General features: G+C 41.1%; 1 protein-coding gene across 1 annotated transcript in view; it reads right to left on the bottom strand.

Annotated features, from left to right (window-relative positions):
* Me1 (malic enzyme 1) overlaps positions 1-15,166 on the bottom strand; it is a 115,338-nt gene that overhangs the window by 87,627 nt on the left and 12,545 nt on the right. Inside the window, exons 2-3 of the mRNA XM_076576733.1 lie at positions 12,202-12,335; positions 9,773-9,922 (exon numbers count right to left, since the gene is read on the bottom strand). Of these exons, the coding sequence (XP_076432848.1) occupies positions 9,773-9,922; positions 12,202-12,335 (284 nt within the window). The remainder of the gene's footprint in view (positions 1-9,772; positions 9,923-12,201; positions 12,336-15,166) is intronic.

Raw genomic sequence — 15,166 nt, 5'->3', positions numbered from 1 at the left:
GGATCTCTGCGGGAACTTCCATCCAGCAACTGCAGTTCTCCATTCTACGGCCCTCCTATGAAAAGTGTGCTTGCTGTCTTCTACACAAAAGGCAGGAGTAGGACTTCACTTAGGCCCTGTAGGCTTGCATCTCTCTATCGGCCAGTTCACTCTCAGACGAGCAGTTTCAAAAACTGTTCCTGCTGGAGTGACTTCTCTGGACACAGCCCAATCTGCCAGAGACCCATCAAACATAGTTATCCAATAAATGTAGTATTCCAGGCATGAGAATGTGCTATAAAATGATCTAAGAATAAATATTTCTTTTCATTTTTTACTTTTAGTAATGAAGACTAAGGTTTATAATTCTCATTTAAAATACATGCATTCCTGTAAATGGGAAAGTAACTAAATGTGTATATTTTCATGCGTACCACCTGAGACAAAACCTGGCAAACTATTTCTGAGTTCTCCATATGTCAAATGTAAACTGAAACCCAAACACCTGGAAGTACCACACAGGCTGTAGAAAAATTATTTTTGGATCTGAAACGTGTATTTCCACTCAAGTTTTCCACATGTGAAGTCTCTAGATGGGTAGGGGCTCAATGAGCTGTTACTCTATATTTCTAAAGGCTTTTACAGTAGAAGATAAGTTTCACTGCCTTGCCAGAGAGATTTATATGTCTATGCATAAATTTGGCCGACCCTTAGATCTTGATGTAAAGAACTGATGCTTGAATCATGTCTACATTTTTTCCATTCTCCACATTTTTCCTAATTAAGGCAATGCTTAAGAAAGAAAATACTTTGGAATTCTAAACTCCTATGGGCACACACTGAATTCCTGGTACTTATGATACAGAAGACTCAACCTCACTCCTATTTAGTACAAATCACAGGTACATTTTCATAAATGCAGCATTTGTCCTACTTAGGAAAAGAATAATTTGAACTTATAATTCCAGAGATCATCACCACCTCCATCTCCAGTGTCAATAACAATCAGCTTTTTCTAAGTAATTGTCCCCAAATCCACCGAAGTGACAGTTAGGAACAACCAAGCTCAGACATTCTCATTTGTTTCATAGCTTTAAAGAACATCCACTGTGATGCTCTCTTTCTTAAAACCTTAAAACACCATCAGTGCCAATTCTGAGCTTATTTTAAAGGCGATGAAACAAACGAATGAGAGCACTAAACTGTAGAACCTGTAGAAATAAAACTCCAAGGTATTACTACAAGTGAATGGCAAAAGTTTATTAACATCTAGCAATAACTCACTCTTCTGAAAGCATTAAAAATATAATCAGTGATTTGGTGTTTAAAAGAATTTCTAAAGTTTACAGACTAAGTGTGAGGTGTAAAGTTATTATACTTCCTGGTTCTAAAAAGTCACCTTAATATGTCTAATTTTTTTTGAGACAGGCCCTCACTATGTCATTCTTTGTGGTGGTATGGTGTCCCCCAAAGTATTGTGCACCCTAATAAACTTATATGGGGTCAGAGAACAGAGCAGTCACTAGACAGACACAGAGGCCAGAAAATGGTGGCACACACACCTTTAATCCTAGCATTCCGGAGACAGAAATCCATCCAGATCTCTGTGAGTTCAAAGCCACACTGGAAACAGCCAGGCATAGTGACTCACACCTTTAATCCCAGGAAGTGATGGCAGAAAGCAGAAAGGGATATAAGGCATGAGGACCAGGAACCAAGTTCTTGTTAAGCTTTTAGGCTTTTAGCAGCAGTTCAGCTGAGACCCATTTGGATGAGGACTCAGAGGCTTCCAGTTTGAGGAAACAAGATCAGCTGAGGAATTAGTGAGGTGAGGTTAGATGTGGCTTGTTCTGCTTCTCTCATCTTTCAGCATTCACCCTGATACCTGGCTCCAGGTTTGTTTTTATTAATAAGACCATTTAAGATTCGTGTTACAATTCTTACTGTCCTATAACTCACTGTGTAGACCAGGCTGAATTCAAACTCAGAGATCGGCTGCCTCTGTCTCCTGAGTGCTGGGATTAAAGGTGTGCGCCACCACAGCCAGCTTGTGTCTGACAATTCTAGTGTGGACTAACACAAGAAAACCAAATCAAATAAGCTCAGCCTGAGCTCACCTGGGCAGCTCTGCTAGCCAGCAGTGTCTGAATCCAGAATGATCCCCCCCCCAATACCCACCTGGCCCAATTTCTAAAAGCCAGCTCCACCTGCCTCTGACAGGCACCCCAGGACCTTTGGGCACTGGATTGCCTGGAGGCTTGCATTTTGATGTCTCAGTAATAAGTAGAATGGTGTTAAACTAAAATGGCTGCAAGACACTGAGGTCCATGCACTCGCTAAATGTAACTGCTTACATCTCAATCCCAACGTTATGGCATGAAGAGGCAGAGCTTTCAGATGTGATCGGGTCATGGAGCCCATAGGACCAGCATTAGTACCTGTAGGTGTCTATATGAAAAGGTTCTCAGAGTGCTTTATGGCATGAAGACATAATAAGCAACCAGATCGTGATCCACAGCCCAGAAAACAGCCCTTTCCAGAACTCAACCGCTGACCCTGAGCTCAGGCTCCCCAGACTCCAGGAGTAGGAAAAATAAGCCTCTCTTATAAACAGGTTACTCCATTTACAGTTTGTTACAGCATCTGATTTGACTAGGACAATATCAAGGAGTTATTTCAAAGATTGGGCATGTAGCTGGCAAATTATTCAAATCGGCCAGGAAACCATATGTACCTTTCCATAAACAATACGTGTTTACTTTACTTTATTTATAATCAGCTAATGAGATACTAAAAAGTTCTAACTTAAGTAAAATTAGTATCATACACCTATATGGTACATCATTTAAACAATATGAAAATTCCTACTCAATTAACTATTCATTTCATGGTTAATACAGTTAATCCACTATGGAACAGAAGCATTATTTGTTTGAAGAAATGTTAGCCTCAGGGGTGTGTTTTGGAATATTAGTTGAAGATGAATATTTATGATATGGAATATTTGTTTAATGATGCAAAGATGTGTTGCATTCTTTTATGTTGCATTTGTTTAACTCTGTGAAGCTGTGTTACTGTGCCTGTCTAAAATACCTGATTGGTCTAATAAAGAGCTGAGTGGTCAGTAGCTAGGCAGGAGACAGAAACAGGTGGGGCTGCCAGGCAGAGAGAATAAATATGTAAATAAATAAAGAAGAAGGGGGAGGAGGGAGAAAAGAAGAAGGAGAAGAGGGCACCAGGGGCCAGCCACCCAGTTACCCAGCCACCCAGCCAGCCATGGAGTAGGAAGAAAAGAAAGGTTTCTAGAATAGAGAAAGGTAAAAGCCTAGAGGCAAAGGTAGACAGGATAATTTAAATTAAGAAATGCTGGCTAGAAATAAGCCAAGCTAAGGCCAGGTGTTCATAACTAAGACTGAGTCTCTGTGTATTTATTTGGGAGCTCGGTGGCAGGCCCCCAAAGAGTAAGGAGTAAAAAAAAGAAAAACCAACCAACCAAACAAACAAACAAAAAAACCCAACTACATACTATGTGAAGCTAGACTATCCACCTAGGTAGAGCATGAGAAAGCTAAAACAAACAAACAAACAAAAACCCGGCTCCTTTAAGAATCTCTGCCTTACAGCAGAGCACTTAAACAGCCCTCTAAATAGAAACAAACAAACAAAATAAAAACCGAAGTAAAAAAACGCCTGCCACAGTGCAGGGCACTGGCATTCCAGATCTAGGGCATTGAATGCAGTTCTTGCTCACCTACCTTCAACCAGGCTGCAAGCTTTAGGCTTAGGCTTGCCTTTCAGGGACCAAGAGTCAGCTAGAACCAACTACAGGGACGTTTTTTGTTTTTGTTTTTTTCCAAGGCAGGGTTTCTTTGTGTAGCCCTGGTTATCCTGGATCTCACTCTGTAGCCCAGGCTGTCCTCAAATTCAGAGATCCCCCTGCCTCAGCCTCCCAAGCACTGGGATTAAAGGTGTGTGCCACCACTGGCTTTAGCTTCTTTTCTTACTGCTATTTCACAAATCAAGTTTTAATTAAAGCTGACACTCTTTTCTTGAGATTCTGGACATTCAGAGTGTATTTTCACTTAAGGAAACAACCTTTAGATTCATAAATGTAAATATCTCTGTTTCAAACTCAGGTCATAGTGGTGTCTGTATCTACCAGATATACTTCCTCATATCAAATTAAGAAAGTGCAGTTATTATTAATTAATGACTACTCCAAGACATTTGGGGATCCTGAAGGAAACAGGTATATAAACATTAAAAGTAGCAAAGGGCATTTTGATATTTCACTGTGGTTCATCTTAAGAGTTCCTTAAATAGCCGGGCGTTGGTGGCGCACGCCTTTAATCCCAGCACTTGGGAGGCAGAGGCAGGCGGATCTCTGTGAGTTCGAGGCCAGCCTGGGCTACCAAGTGAGTTCCAGGAAAGGCGCAAAGCTACATAGAGAAACCCTGTCTTGAAAAACCAAAAAAAAAAAAAAAAAAAGAGTTCCTTAAATACATTTAAGAACTTTCCAGAAGGCCAGGCATGTTGTCACATGTCTTTAATCACAGCACTCTGGAGGTAGAGGCAGATGGATTTCTCTAAGTTCCAGGCTAGCTTATTCTACAGAGTTCTGGGATAGCCAGAGCTACACAGACCGTCTCAACACCTGCGACACTTCCCCACAGGAATTTTCCAGGGGGAGGTGAAGGTGGAAGGGCACTTTGTTTAGCATATGCAAGACCCTGGGTTCAACCTTCAGTACTGAAAAGAAAAAAAAAAGATTTTTCTAGGCAAAAATAAAGCAAAACTTAGAAATCTTACTAACTGAATCTCTTCAACAATCAGCCTTGATACTCTTTATCATTGTCAAAATTAAAACAGATATAATCTGTGTAGTATATATAATGTTCAAACTAAAACATTAGAAGCTTTACAGTCAAAATTCTATTAAAAAAAAAGGAAAGCAATAGATTGAGGAGGCGTTCCAGAGAACACCCATCCCTTCCTTGGAAGCTATCAGCAGTTGACAGCTACTGGAGGAGTGTCATGTACCTGCTTCCTGAGAATTAAACCTCCCATTCTGGAAAGAAGTTTCTTAAGACACTGGATGTTAACTGGGGAGATGAAACAAGACGTGCTAAGGGAGTTGAAACATTCCATCCTACAGTAAGTGAACAAACACAATGGCTTCAGGAAGTCCCCCAAACTGACCAGATTCACTAGGGCACTCCCTGCCCAAGCATAGGTAAGCAGTAAGGACTGCTGAGAGACTTGCTCAGCCAAGCCAAGCTGCCTGGAAGAAGCAGAGACAAACTAAACTACCTGGAAAGGATACTCCCCGACCTGCTAAGCTGCCTACACCACAGGTTTCCAGCTTCCATGCTTTGTCACCCATGCTCGGTTGGTTTGGTGATGCAGGCACCTTTGAGTCATTCCTGTTCCTGTAAGTAATCCCAATCCAATTCACTGGTCCAGGAAGTTGGACTCTGGTGGCATCTGAACTTCAGTGTGTCATGAGTTCCCTATCTGGGGTGAGTAGACATTGATTCATATCTCCCTAGGTACAATGTCACACCCGTGTACAACTGGACAGCATTAACTGGATTATCAAAAGTTGGAGGGTCATGAAATTTGGAGGGAGATGGAAGGAGTAAGAAAGTTCAAGAAGCTGATTATATTTCATTATATACACATGTGAAATTCTCAGAAATAAAGACAAATTATAATAAAAACATTAGAATCTTTGAATATAGCATCTACTAAGTTCCCAGTCCATACATTTAACTGACTTCTAGATCTGTCTATTTGGATCTGTCCAAAAGACCCTTGAAACTTCTTTCTCTTTTGCAAACATATGCTACTATTATAAAGCTGGTGAATAATACCCTCCATCGATTTAGACATCAAAAATCCTGGGAGTAGCTTGACAGTGGTGGCACACACCTTTAATTCCAGCACTTGGGAGGCAGAGCCAGGCAGATCTCTGTGAGTTTGAGGCCAGCCTGGTCTACAGAGTGAGTTCCAGGAAAAAGGCGCAAAGCTACACAGAGAAACCCTGTCTCGAAAAATCAAAAAAACCCAAAAACCCACAAACTCTTGGGAGTTGTTATAATATTGTTGACAATAACCACCGCTGAGGAGCCGCTGCGCTGTGTTGAAGATTATTCCAGCTATATCGTTTGTATTATGCCCAACTCCTACCCTTCCAAAACTCACAAAATAGGTATTATTCTAAGGAACTACGAAGCCAAGAATTCTATTTGATTGCAGTTTCTCCACCTAATTTGAGCACTGACCATTGTTTCCACCCTGACTTTTGGTGACCCAGCAGTACTAGTCTGCTCATCTTGGGAAATGCTTGTTGTGCTTTTTAAACTGTTTTCAATAATCTGTATTAGCTCCACCTGTTTGCCAAAATCAGATCAATGATTCGCCACCTAAAGATGAGCAGTGGAAAAGGCATGCATTCAGGCTGTCTACACCCAGTCAAAATTCTTTGTTCTCATAGATTGATTTGTTAGAGCTGCACTTCCTTCAGGATCAATTATTTACAAGGATCCATCTGTTAAAATAATATGCATAAACATATTAAGGAATGATGGATCATCATTACTTAACATTTTCTCTAAGAGCACATGAACAGGATAGTCCTAAGTTACTGTTTCAATGAGATAGCACAAAGGGCACATTAAACGAGCCAGCCAGGAACTAGACCTACTCAGCAGGACTGCAAGAATAACTTGTAATAATGATCTTTCGGGCCCAGTGTGGTGGTGCATGCCTAGAACCCCAGCTCCACAGCTGGAGGCAGGAGCATTGTGAATTTGACAGTACCTTCATCTACACATGGAAACAAAGGCTGGACTGGGATATACAGCGAGCCCCTGTCTCAAAAAACATTTCCCTCTCTAGAACCTTATAACCTGGTTATGACTAAACAAATATTAGGGTATTAGCAAAAGGGATCAAAATAACCTTGACAGAACATTAAAAATATCAAAGGTAAGAACATGGTTATCAAAAATATAGTATAATGAGATGTAGCTAAAAAGTACTAAAAACGACTGAGTTTTTGGGGGGAATGGATTTTGAAAATACAGGAGGCAGGGACTGAAGAGATGGCTCGGGCACGGTGCTTAAGAGCACTGGCTGCTCGTGCAGAGGACCCACTTTGGTTCCTAGCACCCACAGGACTTCTCACAGCCATCTGTAACTCTCTTTCCAGAGGCTCTGATGCTCTCTCTGACCTCCACAGGCACCTGGCATGCATGTGGTGCACTTATGTGCATGCCATCAAAACACTCATACATATAAAATCAATATCTAACATTTTTAAGTTTAAAATATATAGTAAGTAGGAATACTTCCAAAGAAACTTTTTAAGTCTGCTTTATACACTTGTATTATTAATTTGTGTGATGCTTTCTGAAACGTTTCATAAGATACATTAGTAAGTAATTCAGGTACCACAGGGAGCTCAGAGACACAGAGAGCTGTCTCTGCCATCTGCGTAAAGGTTAGCCACAATTAAGTGTGCTGTGATAAGCAGACAGAAACACCAAATATGCAGAATTCTATAGGAATTGAAGTGCTATGGGCATATGGAAATAAGACGGCTTAATCAACCCCAACAACATTCTGAAAAATGATTATCCATGACATCCTGAAATCCAACACAAAGTATCCATGCCAAAGAGAAAAAAATTCCTCATGAAACCCATAAATGCATATTGCAGCGTTTTCCCTTAGCAATCCTTAGGAATAAAATTATTAATATAAGAATTGATCTGGGAAGCTGGGGACACAGCTTATCTGGCAGAGCGCTTGCCTAGCAAACACACAGCTCTGATTAGCACCCCATAAACCAGGTGTGGTGGCATACACCTGCAATCCCAGAAAGTGGAAGCAAAAGAAGCCTATGCCCTCCTCAAATTCCCAGGGCATCAGGCATGCGTGTGATGCATATGCCACATACAGGCAAAACATATACATATAAAATAGAACAAATGAATCTCTAAAAAATTATCTAAGGCAGATAAATGACAAGAAGTGTATGAATATGTATTCAACATTACTAATCATCGATGAAATGCAAATTAAACCCACAGTCAACTATCATTTGACATGTGTGAAAATGGATATCCTTGAAATGATGAGAGACATTCTGTCTGGGGTATGAATGAAAAGAAAATTACCCAATGATGGAAGCAAGGGAAATTAATACAGCCAGTACAGAAAACAGTGTGAAGGTGTCTCAAATTTTAAAACAAAACTTCTACCAATCTCACTACTAATTATGGATCCAAAGAAAAATGACATCACTCTGTCAAATAGGTATCACTGTAAGTCTGTCAAACAGATTCAGAATACACAAGATACAGAATCAAACTCAATGTCTGTAATAAATGAATGAATGAAGATACACACACAACAGGACACCATTTGGCCTTAAAGAAGGAAGGTACCCCGTCACTGTAAAAACCCTAGGTTTTTATGTGGAGGACAATGTGTTACATGAAACAGCCAAACATAGAAAGGTAAGTCTTTTTTTTTTTTTTTCACGTGCCATTCTAACTGACACGCTTGTTAGAGCTCAGCCAATGGAACTCCAAAAAAAGGGAACAGAAGTTGGTGACCTACATACTACATAAGCTAAATCAACAGCCATTCTTTTCATAAAAGGGTGGCTGTTGATTTAGCTTACCATGGGTGTGGTATTGTATTTCCCCAAATATTGTGCATGCTAATAAACTTATCTGGGGTCAGAGACAGAACAGCCACAATATTATACATAAAGGATAGGCAGTGGTAGCACCTGCCCCTAATCCTAACATTCCAGAGGCAGAAATCCATGTGTTCAAGGATAGAGCCAAGCATGGTGACTCACGCCTTTAATCTCAGAAGTGAGCCTTTAATCCCAGGGAGTGGTGGTAGAAAGCAGAAAGGTATATAAGGCGTGAGGACCAGAAACTAGAAGCATTTGACCTGGTTAAGCATTTGGCTGGTTAAGCTTTCAGGCTTTTGAGCAGCAATTCAGCTGAGACCCATTCTGGATGAGGACTCAGAGGCCTCCAGTCTGAGGAAACAAGACCAGCTAAGGAATTGGCAAGGTGAGATAGCTGTGGCTTGTTCTGCATCTGATCTACCAGCATTCACCCCAATACCTGGCTCAGGTTTGATTTTATTAATAAGACTCTCTAAGATTCCCGCTACACATGGGCTACAAGATTTGGTGCAAGATTAGGAGAGGCTTGTCCAATAATGCAGAATTTCAATTAGATAAGGAGACCTGCTTAGAGACCTGCTGTGTACCAGTGAAAACGTATTTTTTCACTACTTAAATACTTAAGATTTAAGCATGAGTGTATATATGAACATAAATGCAGTTGCCTTGCCCAAAGAAGCCAGAAGAGAGTGTTGAATCCCAAGAACTGAAGTAAGGGACAGCTGTGAGCTGCCCAGTGTGGGTGCTGGGAACTGAACTCAAACCCAGGTCCTTTACAACGGCAGTATGAGCCATTCCCCACTGAGCCAGCTCTCCATTCTCCAAGATGTTATATTCTTGAATTTTCTAGGAGACTGGTTTCAGTGTTCTTGTCAAAAATCACTGATAATATATATTTTAGTTAGCTTGAATAATTGCCAAATAGAATTTATAATGTAAACATGAATTCGCTCCATTTAGCCATTTCCTGATTTCTCCATTTTCTGCATGATAAACTAATACAACTCATGTCAATTACAAAATAAAAAAATTACAAAAAGATAAAATACAAATTTGTATCCAAAATAAAAGTTTACATACCTTGGCTTCCGAAATGCCAAACTGTATTGCTGGCATGCGAGACCCACAGTGGGGGTATAAACGATAGGCATGAATTTTTCAATATCAGACATCAGCACACTATAAAAGAGCTTCTCATTTCTATCTTGCAGATCCATCAACAGAAGATACCTGTGGAAATTGGACACAATTAGATCTACATACAACAGTCAAAATCCAATAGTAAATATGGCTATTAGAATTCTAATTACAAGCAAGTATAAAGTACATCTTTAGTCAAATAGAAAACACGCATAATTTTTTTTTTTACTCTTTTGGGGGGCCCGCCACCCAGCTCCCAAATAAATCACACAGAGGCTTATTCTTAATTATAAATGCCTGGACTTAGCTTGGCTTGTTTGTAGCTAGCTTTCTTTAACTTAAATCATCCCATCTATCTTTTGCCTCTGGGCTTTTCCCATTCTCTTACTTTTGTAAATCTTATTCTTATTCCATGGCTTGCTGTGCAGCTGGATGGCTGGCCCCTGGAGTCCTCCTCCTTCTCTGGCTACTTCTTTTTTCTCATATATATATATTCTCTCTGCCTGCCAGCCCTGCCTGTCCTTTCTCCTGCCTTGCTATTGGCTATTCAGTTCTTTATTAGACCATCAGGTGTTCTAGACAGGCAAAGTAACACAGCTTCATAGAGTAAAACAAATGCAACATAAACAAAAGTAACACATCTTAAAATAACATTCCCACACATAATCAAGCCAGGCATGGTGGCATGCACCTCTAATCCTAATACTTGGGCAACTCAGGCAGGACCAAGTATGAGGACAGCTTGAGTTACACAGTGAGACCCTGTGTTTAAAAAACAATAGCGACCGTTTTCAGAAATATCCTTCAAGGGGCTGGGGAGATGGCTGGGTGGGGAAGTATCTGAGGTGCAAACAGGAGGACCTGAGTTTGGATCTCTGACATCAGAGCAAAACCTGGGTTCAGTGGTCCAATATCTATAACCTGGTGCTGGGGTTGCAGACACAAAGATCCCCAGATCTCACTAGCCAGCCAGGTTAGTCAATCGGTGTGCTCTGGGTTCAGTGAGACATACTGTCTCAAAAAATAAGGTGGAATACTAGAGAGAAAAATATTCATCATCAACTCCTAACTTTTACAAGTTCAAGCATGTGCATGCACACACACACACAGGTGCACACAGACACAAATGTATACATACAAAAAAACCTCAACATCTCAAAGAATGAGGAAACCCAAATTGGGTTGCTACCATTTAAACATTACTACTATTGTGAAATAACATAATTTTGCTCAGTACATGGACAGAGGTAGTCTCTATTTTATAATTAAAGAGATGAAAATATCACAATATAGTTTAACCACTAACTTAAGCAAACTAACAGCCCTTCTTTGCTTCCTTCTCTTCCCTTCCTTTCTTTCTTTAGACAGTCTCATTATGCAGTCCTGGGGGGCCTAGAACTCACTATATAGACCAGGCTGACACAGAACTTACAGAGTTCCACCTGCCTCTGCCTCCTGAATGCTGGGATTAAACAAATGCACCACCACACCCAGCTTTTAGTGGCCTTTCTCTGTGTAAAGGCATTTCTTGTCTAGTTATCTCTCTATGAATATAACCCTTTTTGCATTACCAATAACTTCAATAAAATTCAAACTGCTTCGTACAACTGAAAAGTCCTGAAAATCTGTGTTCACTAACATAGCAAGGCCCTATGCACACTGATCTCTGGTGTGGTTTAGAGATCACTTAAGTGTGTGATTGTGTGCAGAAAGCTCAGTCTCCAATGTGCCAACCAGAACAGCGCTGGGGAATTCAAGAGGTGACATTAGCAGAAGGCAGGTCACTGGGAAAACTGTCCTCAGAAGGGACTAACATAGTTCCCGTGAGCATTTCCTTCAAAGAAAACGTACTTGATAAGATGGCCGCCCCTTCCTGCCATCAGATACTGTCCTGCTGTACTGTAGACAGAAACTCATGCCAAGCTAGGAAGCACTACCAAGGCCCAGATTGTTCAGGACTGAAAATCTTCGTCACTCTCCCAGAAGAAGGCAGTTATAAACACCAGTAACCACCAATGATCAATTTTAGAAATGAGGGCAGAAATTTTCTTGGACATTTCTTCCTTCTTTTGTTAAGAATATTCATGTTTACATATAAATAGATAATATATTAAATAAGAATGGGCAGATATCATTTCTCATAGAAAAATATCTTGAGAAAGGTAAACTGAGAATAGATTATAAAAATATTTCACTCAAATGTTCCTAAAGATAGTAAATGCTTAAAAAAAAAAATCACTGCATTTGTGAACAAATTCTCCTAAAGTTAACTATCCATTCCAAATCATGTAAATAGCTCAACTTTCTTTTACAAAAAAAGCAACAGGGAAGAGTGTTTCCTAAGAGAAATATGTTCATAAATGTGTTACCTGTCAAAGTCAGAATTCAGACGCTCGAAATTCTTAACTACTCTAAGGACCTGGATCTCCTGACTGACGAAGGAAGGCGGCAGCAACCCATGAATGTTTAGCTGTTGTCTCTCCTCCAGAGTAAACGCCAAGTCCTAGGAAGAAAAGGGAAACGATGATTTGCAGAGGACAAGACAAATAGTGCATACACACACGGACTCTGGAGGGCAGGGTCTAGCTGCTGGAGCACAGCCAGCCAACCGTGCACCACCCATCTGCTTCCTTAGCTACAGATGCGAAGGTGGGAGCAGAGAACGGCCAGGAAGAAACTGCCGAAAAGCACAAACATGAGAGGCCTGAGAGACAGAGCTCAGCCAGTGAAGTGTCTGCTGTGCAAACACGAGGAAATGAGCTGCGAGGCCCACGTGTCTGGAACCCTGGCACTGGGGGAGGGGAGACATGTGGACCTCCGGCTGGCTAGCCAATCAGTGAGCTCCAATGTCAGTGAGCGACCCCATGTCAAAAAATAAGGTTGAAAGTGATCGAGAAAGATACCTGGTCTATCTCTAGCCTCCACATTTGCATGTACACACATGTGCACATAAATCCACCTACACACATGCACATACGATATATACAGCATATACATGTGTACACAAAAAATGAAAGATACAATCATTAACGTCAGAAAATATAGAAATGAACAGTTCCCTATTTTAAATGTGACGAGAATTGGGTCAGCTGACACCTGTCGTGCTTCCAACTGTGAACTAGGTCAGGAAATAAACTGCAGGATGCCCAGGGAGCTGTTCCAAGCCTCCATTCTCAGGTTATCTCCTACTGTCCTTATGCAGTCCTGGTCACACTCATTTCTTCCCAAGCCCAAATGCAGCACATTTTATTCTTCATGCAGGCATCTTTATCAAGAATGTTCTTCTTGACACCACACACTTCGGACATAAAACCTAGTGGACTCAAGCTTGATCTGACTTGAAAGCCTCCTACCTGAGGACTAGCTTTTATCGTATTGGAAGACACCATGCAAGCTTCCAAGAGAGGGAGCAACCAACAGTCCTACCCAGCTGTAACACTTACAAATCACAACAGTGACACCATCATGGCAAGTTATCGCTAAGGGTGCAGAAGTGGCTCACATACCTTGTCAGTAACCAACAGCTCTGGAACTGGATGTAAGCCTCACTTGACTGAAGGGAGATCACTCCTGACACTAGAAATCAAGACAACTACCAGGGCTAGTAAGGTCATGGATCTTCTAGAACCTGTAACTGCCACTCTGCTAAAACACAGAACTTTCTAATTGCATTCTTAATGTTTGTCCTTCTACCCACAGATAAGTGTACTTCTTACCATCTGTCAGACACTCTGCTCTGTAACAGAAGGAGACCTTTACAGAAACCAGTCAAAATGCAGGGAACAAGTGATTACAGAGTGCCCAGGCCCAACGGACACGTGTATAATCCAACTCCTGCACCTAAGGTCCAGAGAACCATGGGAAACAGGGAGGAAAGATGGTAAGAGCCAGGGGACCAGGAAATCGGCTGTGAGATTTTTGTCTCTTAAAATGACAAGGAAGTTTCATTCATGATACCTCAACTGCCCTATGCCTGCCTAAACAAGAAGTGAAGAAGTATACCACCAACAGATACGCTAATGTAGAAGGGGAAATCTCACAAGGCTCCACCCATAAACAAAGAACTATAGGCACCCAAGGAATGTTGAGAGGAAGAGAAATACTCTTCCCCAGGGATGAGACCCCTAACTGGTTATCCAATACCAAATGGTCAGCCCTGAAATCATACAGATACAAGTAACGCTAAATGGACTGAGCAGGTTGTATTTATATATTTAAGCAGGGGTATAGAGTAGAGGAGAGACAGACAGACACACACACACACAATTTTTAAAAAGGTCATAATTCTGAGAGGGAACAAGGGAAGGATGAGAAGGGGGTAATTTGTGTAATTACGTTCTAACTTTTAGAAAATGTCCTTCTGGCTGGGCAGTGGTGGCATAGGCCTTTAATCCCAGCACTCAGGCGGCAAGGGCAGGCAGATCTCTGTGAGTTCAAGGCCAGCCTGGTCTACAGAAAGTGTTCCAGCACAGCCAGGACTATTACAAAGAGAAACTGATATTTAAAAAAACAAAACAAGCAAACAAACAAACCCCCCCTCAAAAAAAAAAAAAAAGAGGAAGTCCTTTTTACCTGCTTCTCCTTTCAAGACTGACCCCAAGTGCTTGATCCTCTCTAAAGCGTTTCTAGACTCATCACCTCTGCTATTATTCTCATGTTAAATGATCTGTTTACATAAACATAGGCTTATAAAGCAATAGTAATTGTAAAAGAACTCAAGACTAAGCAAATAAAATAGAACTAAGGAGTCGATACAGAATGGACCTAAAAGATTTGTTGGACTACACTACAGGAAGTCAAAGCAAAGAGGCCCAGCAGTCATCAATAACGAGAATGCCCTGGTAGACAAGGATGAGGAATCCTCTCTAGAAGATTCCTGATGGAGATACTGAATCCTAAGAAGCTTCTATTCCAAGACTGGGCTGCTGTTTCTTTGGGCCCATTATTAAGTGTTGACATGGCATGATGGATGGTTGGCTGTCTGCCCTTATGAACAGTATGACAGCCAACCATTAGACTAGAATAAAAGAAACCTCAGAGAGCCTGTATGGTCCTTCTGCCATGTGAGGACAGAAGATGGCTGTCTATGAAGCAGGAATTGGATTCCCCACCAGATACTGACTACAGTGTGTTGACGTGGGGCTTCCCAGCAGCCTTCAGAAATGCAAAAGCACATACCTTGTATTTTAAAAACCCAGTCCATGGCATTTTACCATTATAGCCCCAAAAACTAAGTAAGGTTTGTACCTTGTGATGCTACTGTTTCTTGACAGTCCAGATGGACAGGAACGCATTCACTAAAGACATGAACGGCTCTGCAGCCATTCCCCTGTC

Source organism: Peromyscus maniculatus, chromosome 7 (assembly GCF_049852395.1).
Source record: "Peromyscus maniculatus bairdii isolate BWxNUB_F1_BW_parent chromosome 7, HU_Pman_BW_mat_3.1, whole genome shotgun sequence".
NCBI lineage: Eukaryota > Metazoa > Chordata > Mammalia > Rodentia > Cricetidae > Peromyscus > Peromyscus maniculatus.
The sequence above is the reverse complement of the archived record's forward strand: the minus strand, read 5'-3'. Positions and strand labels throughout refer to the sequence as shown.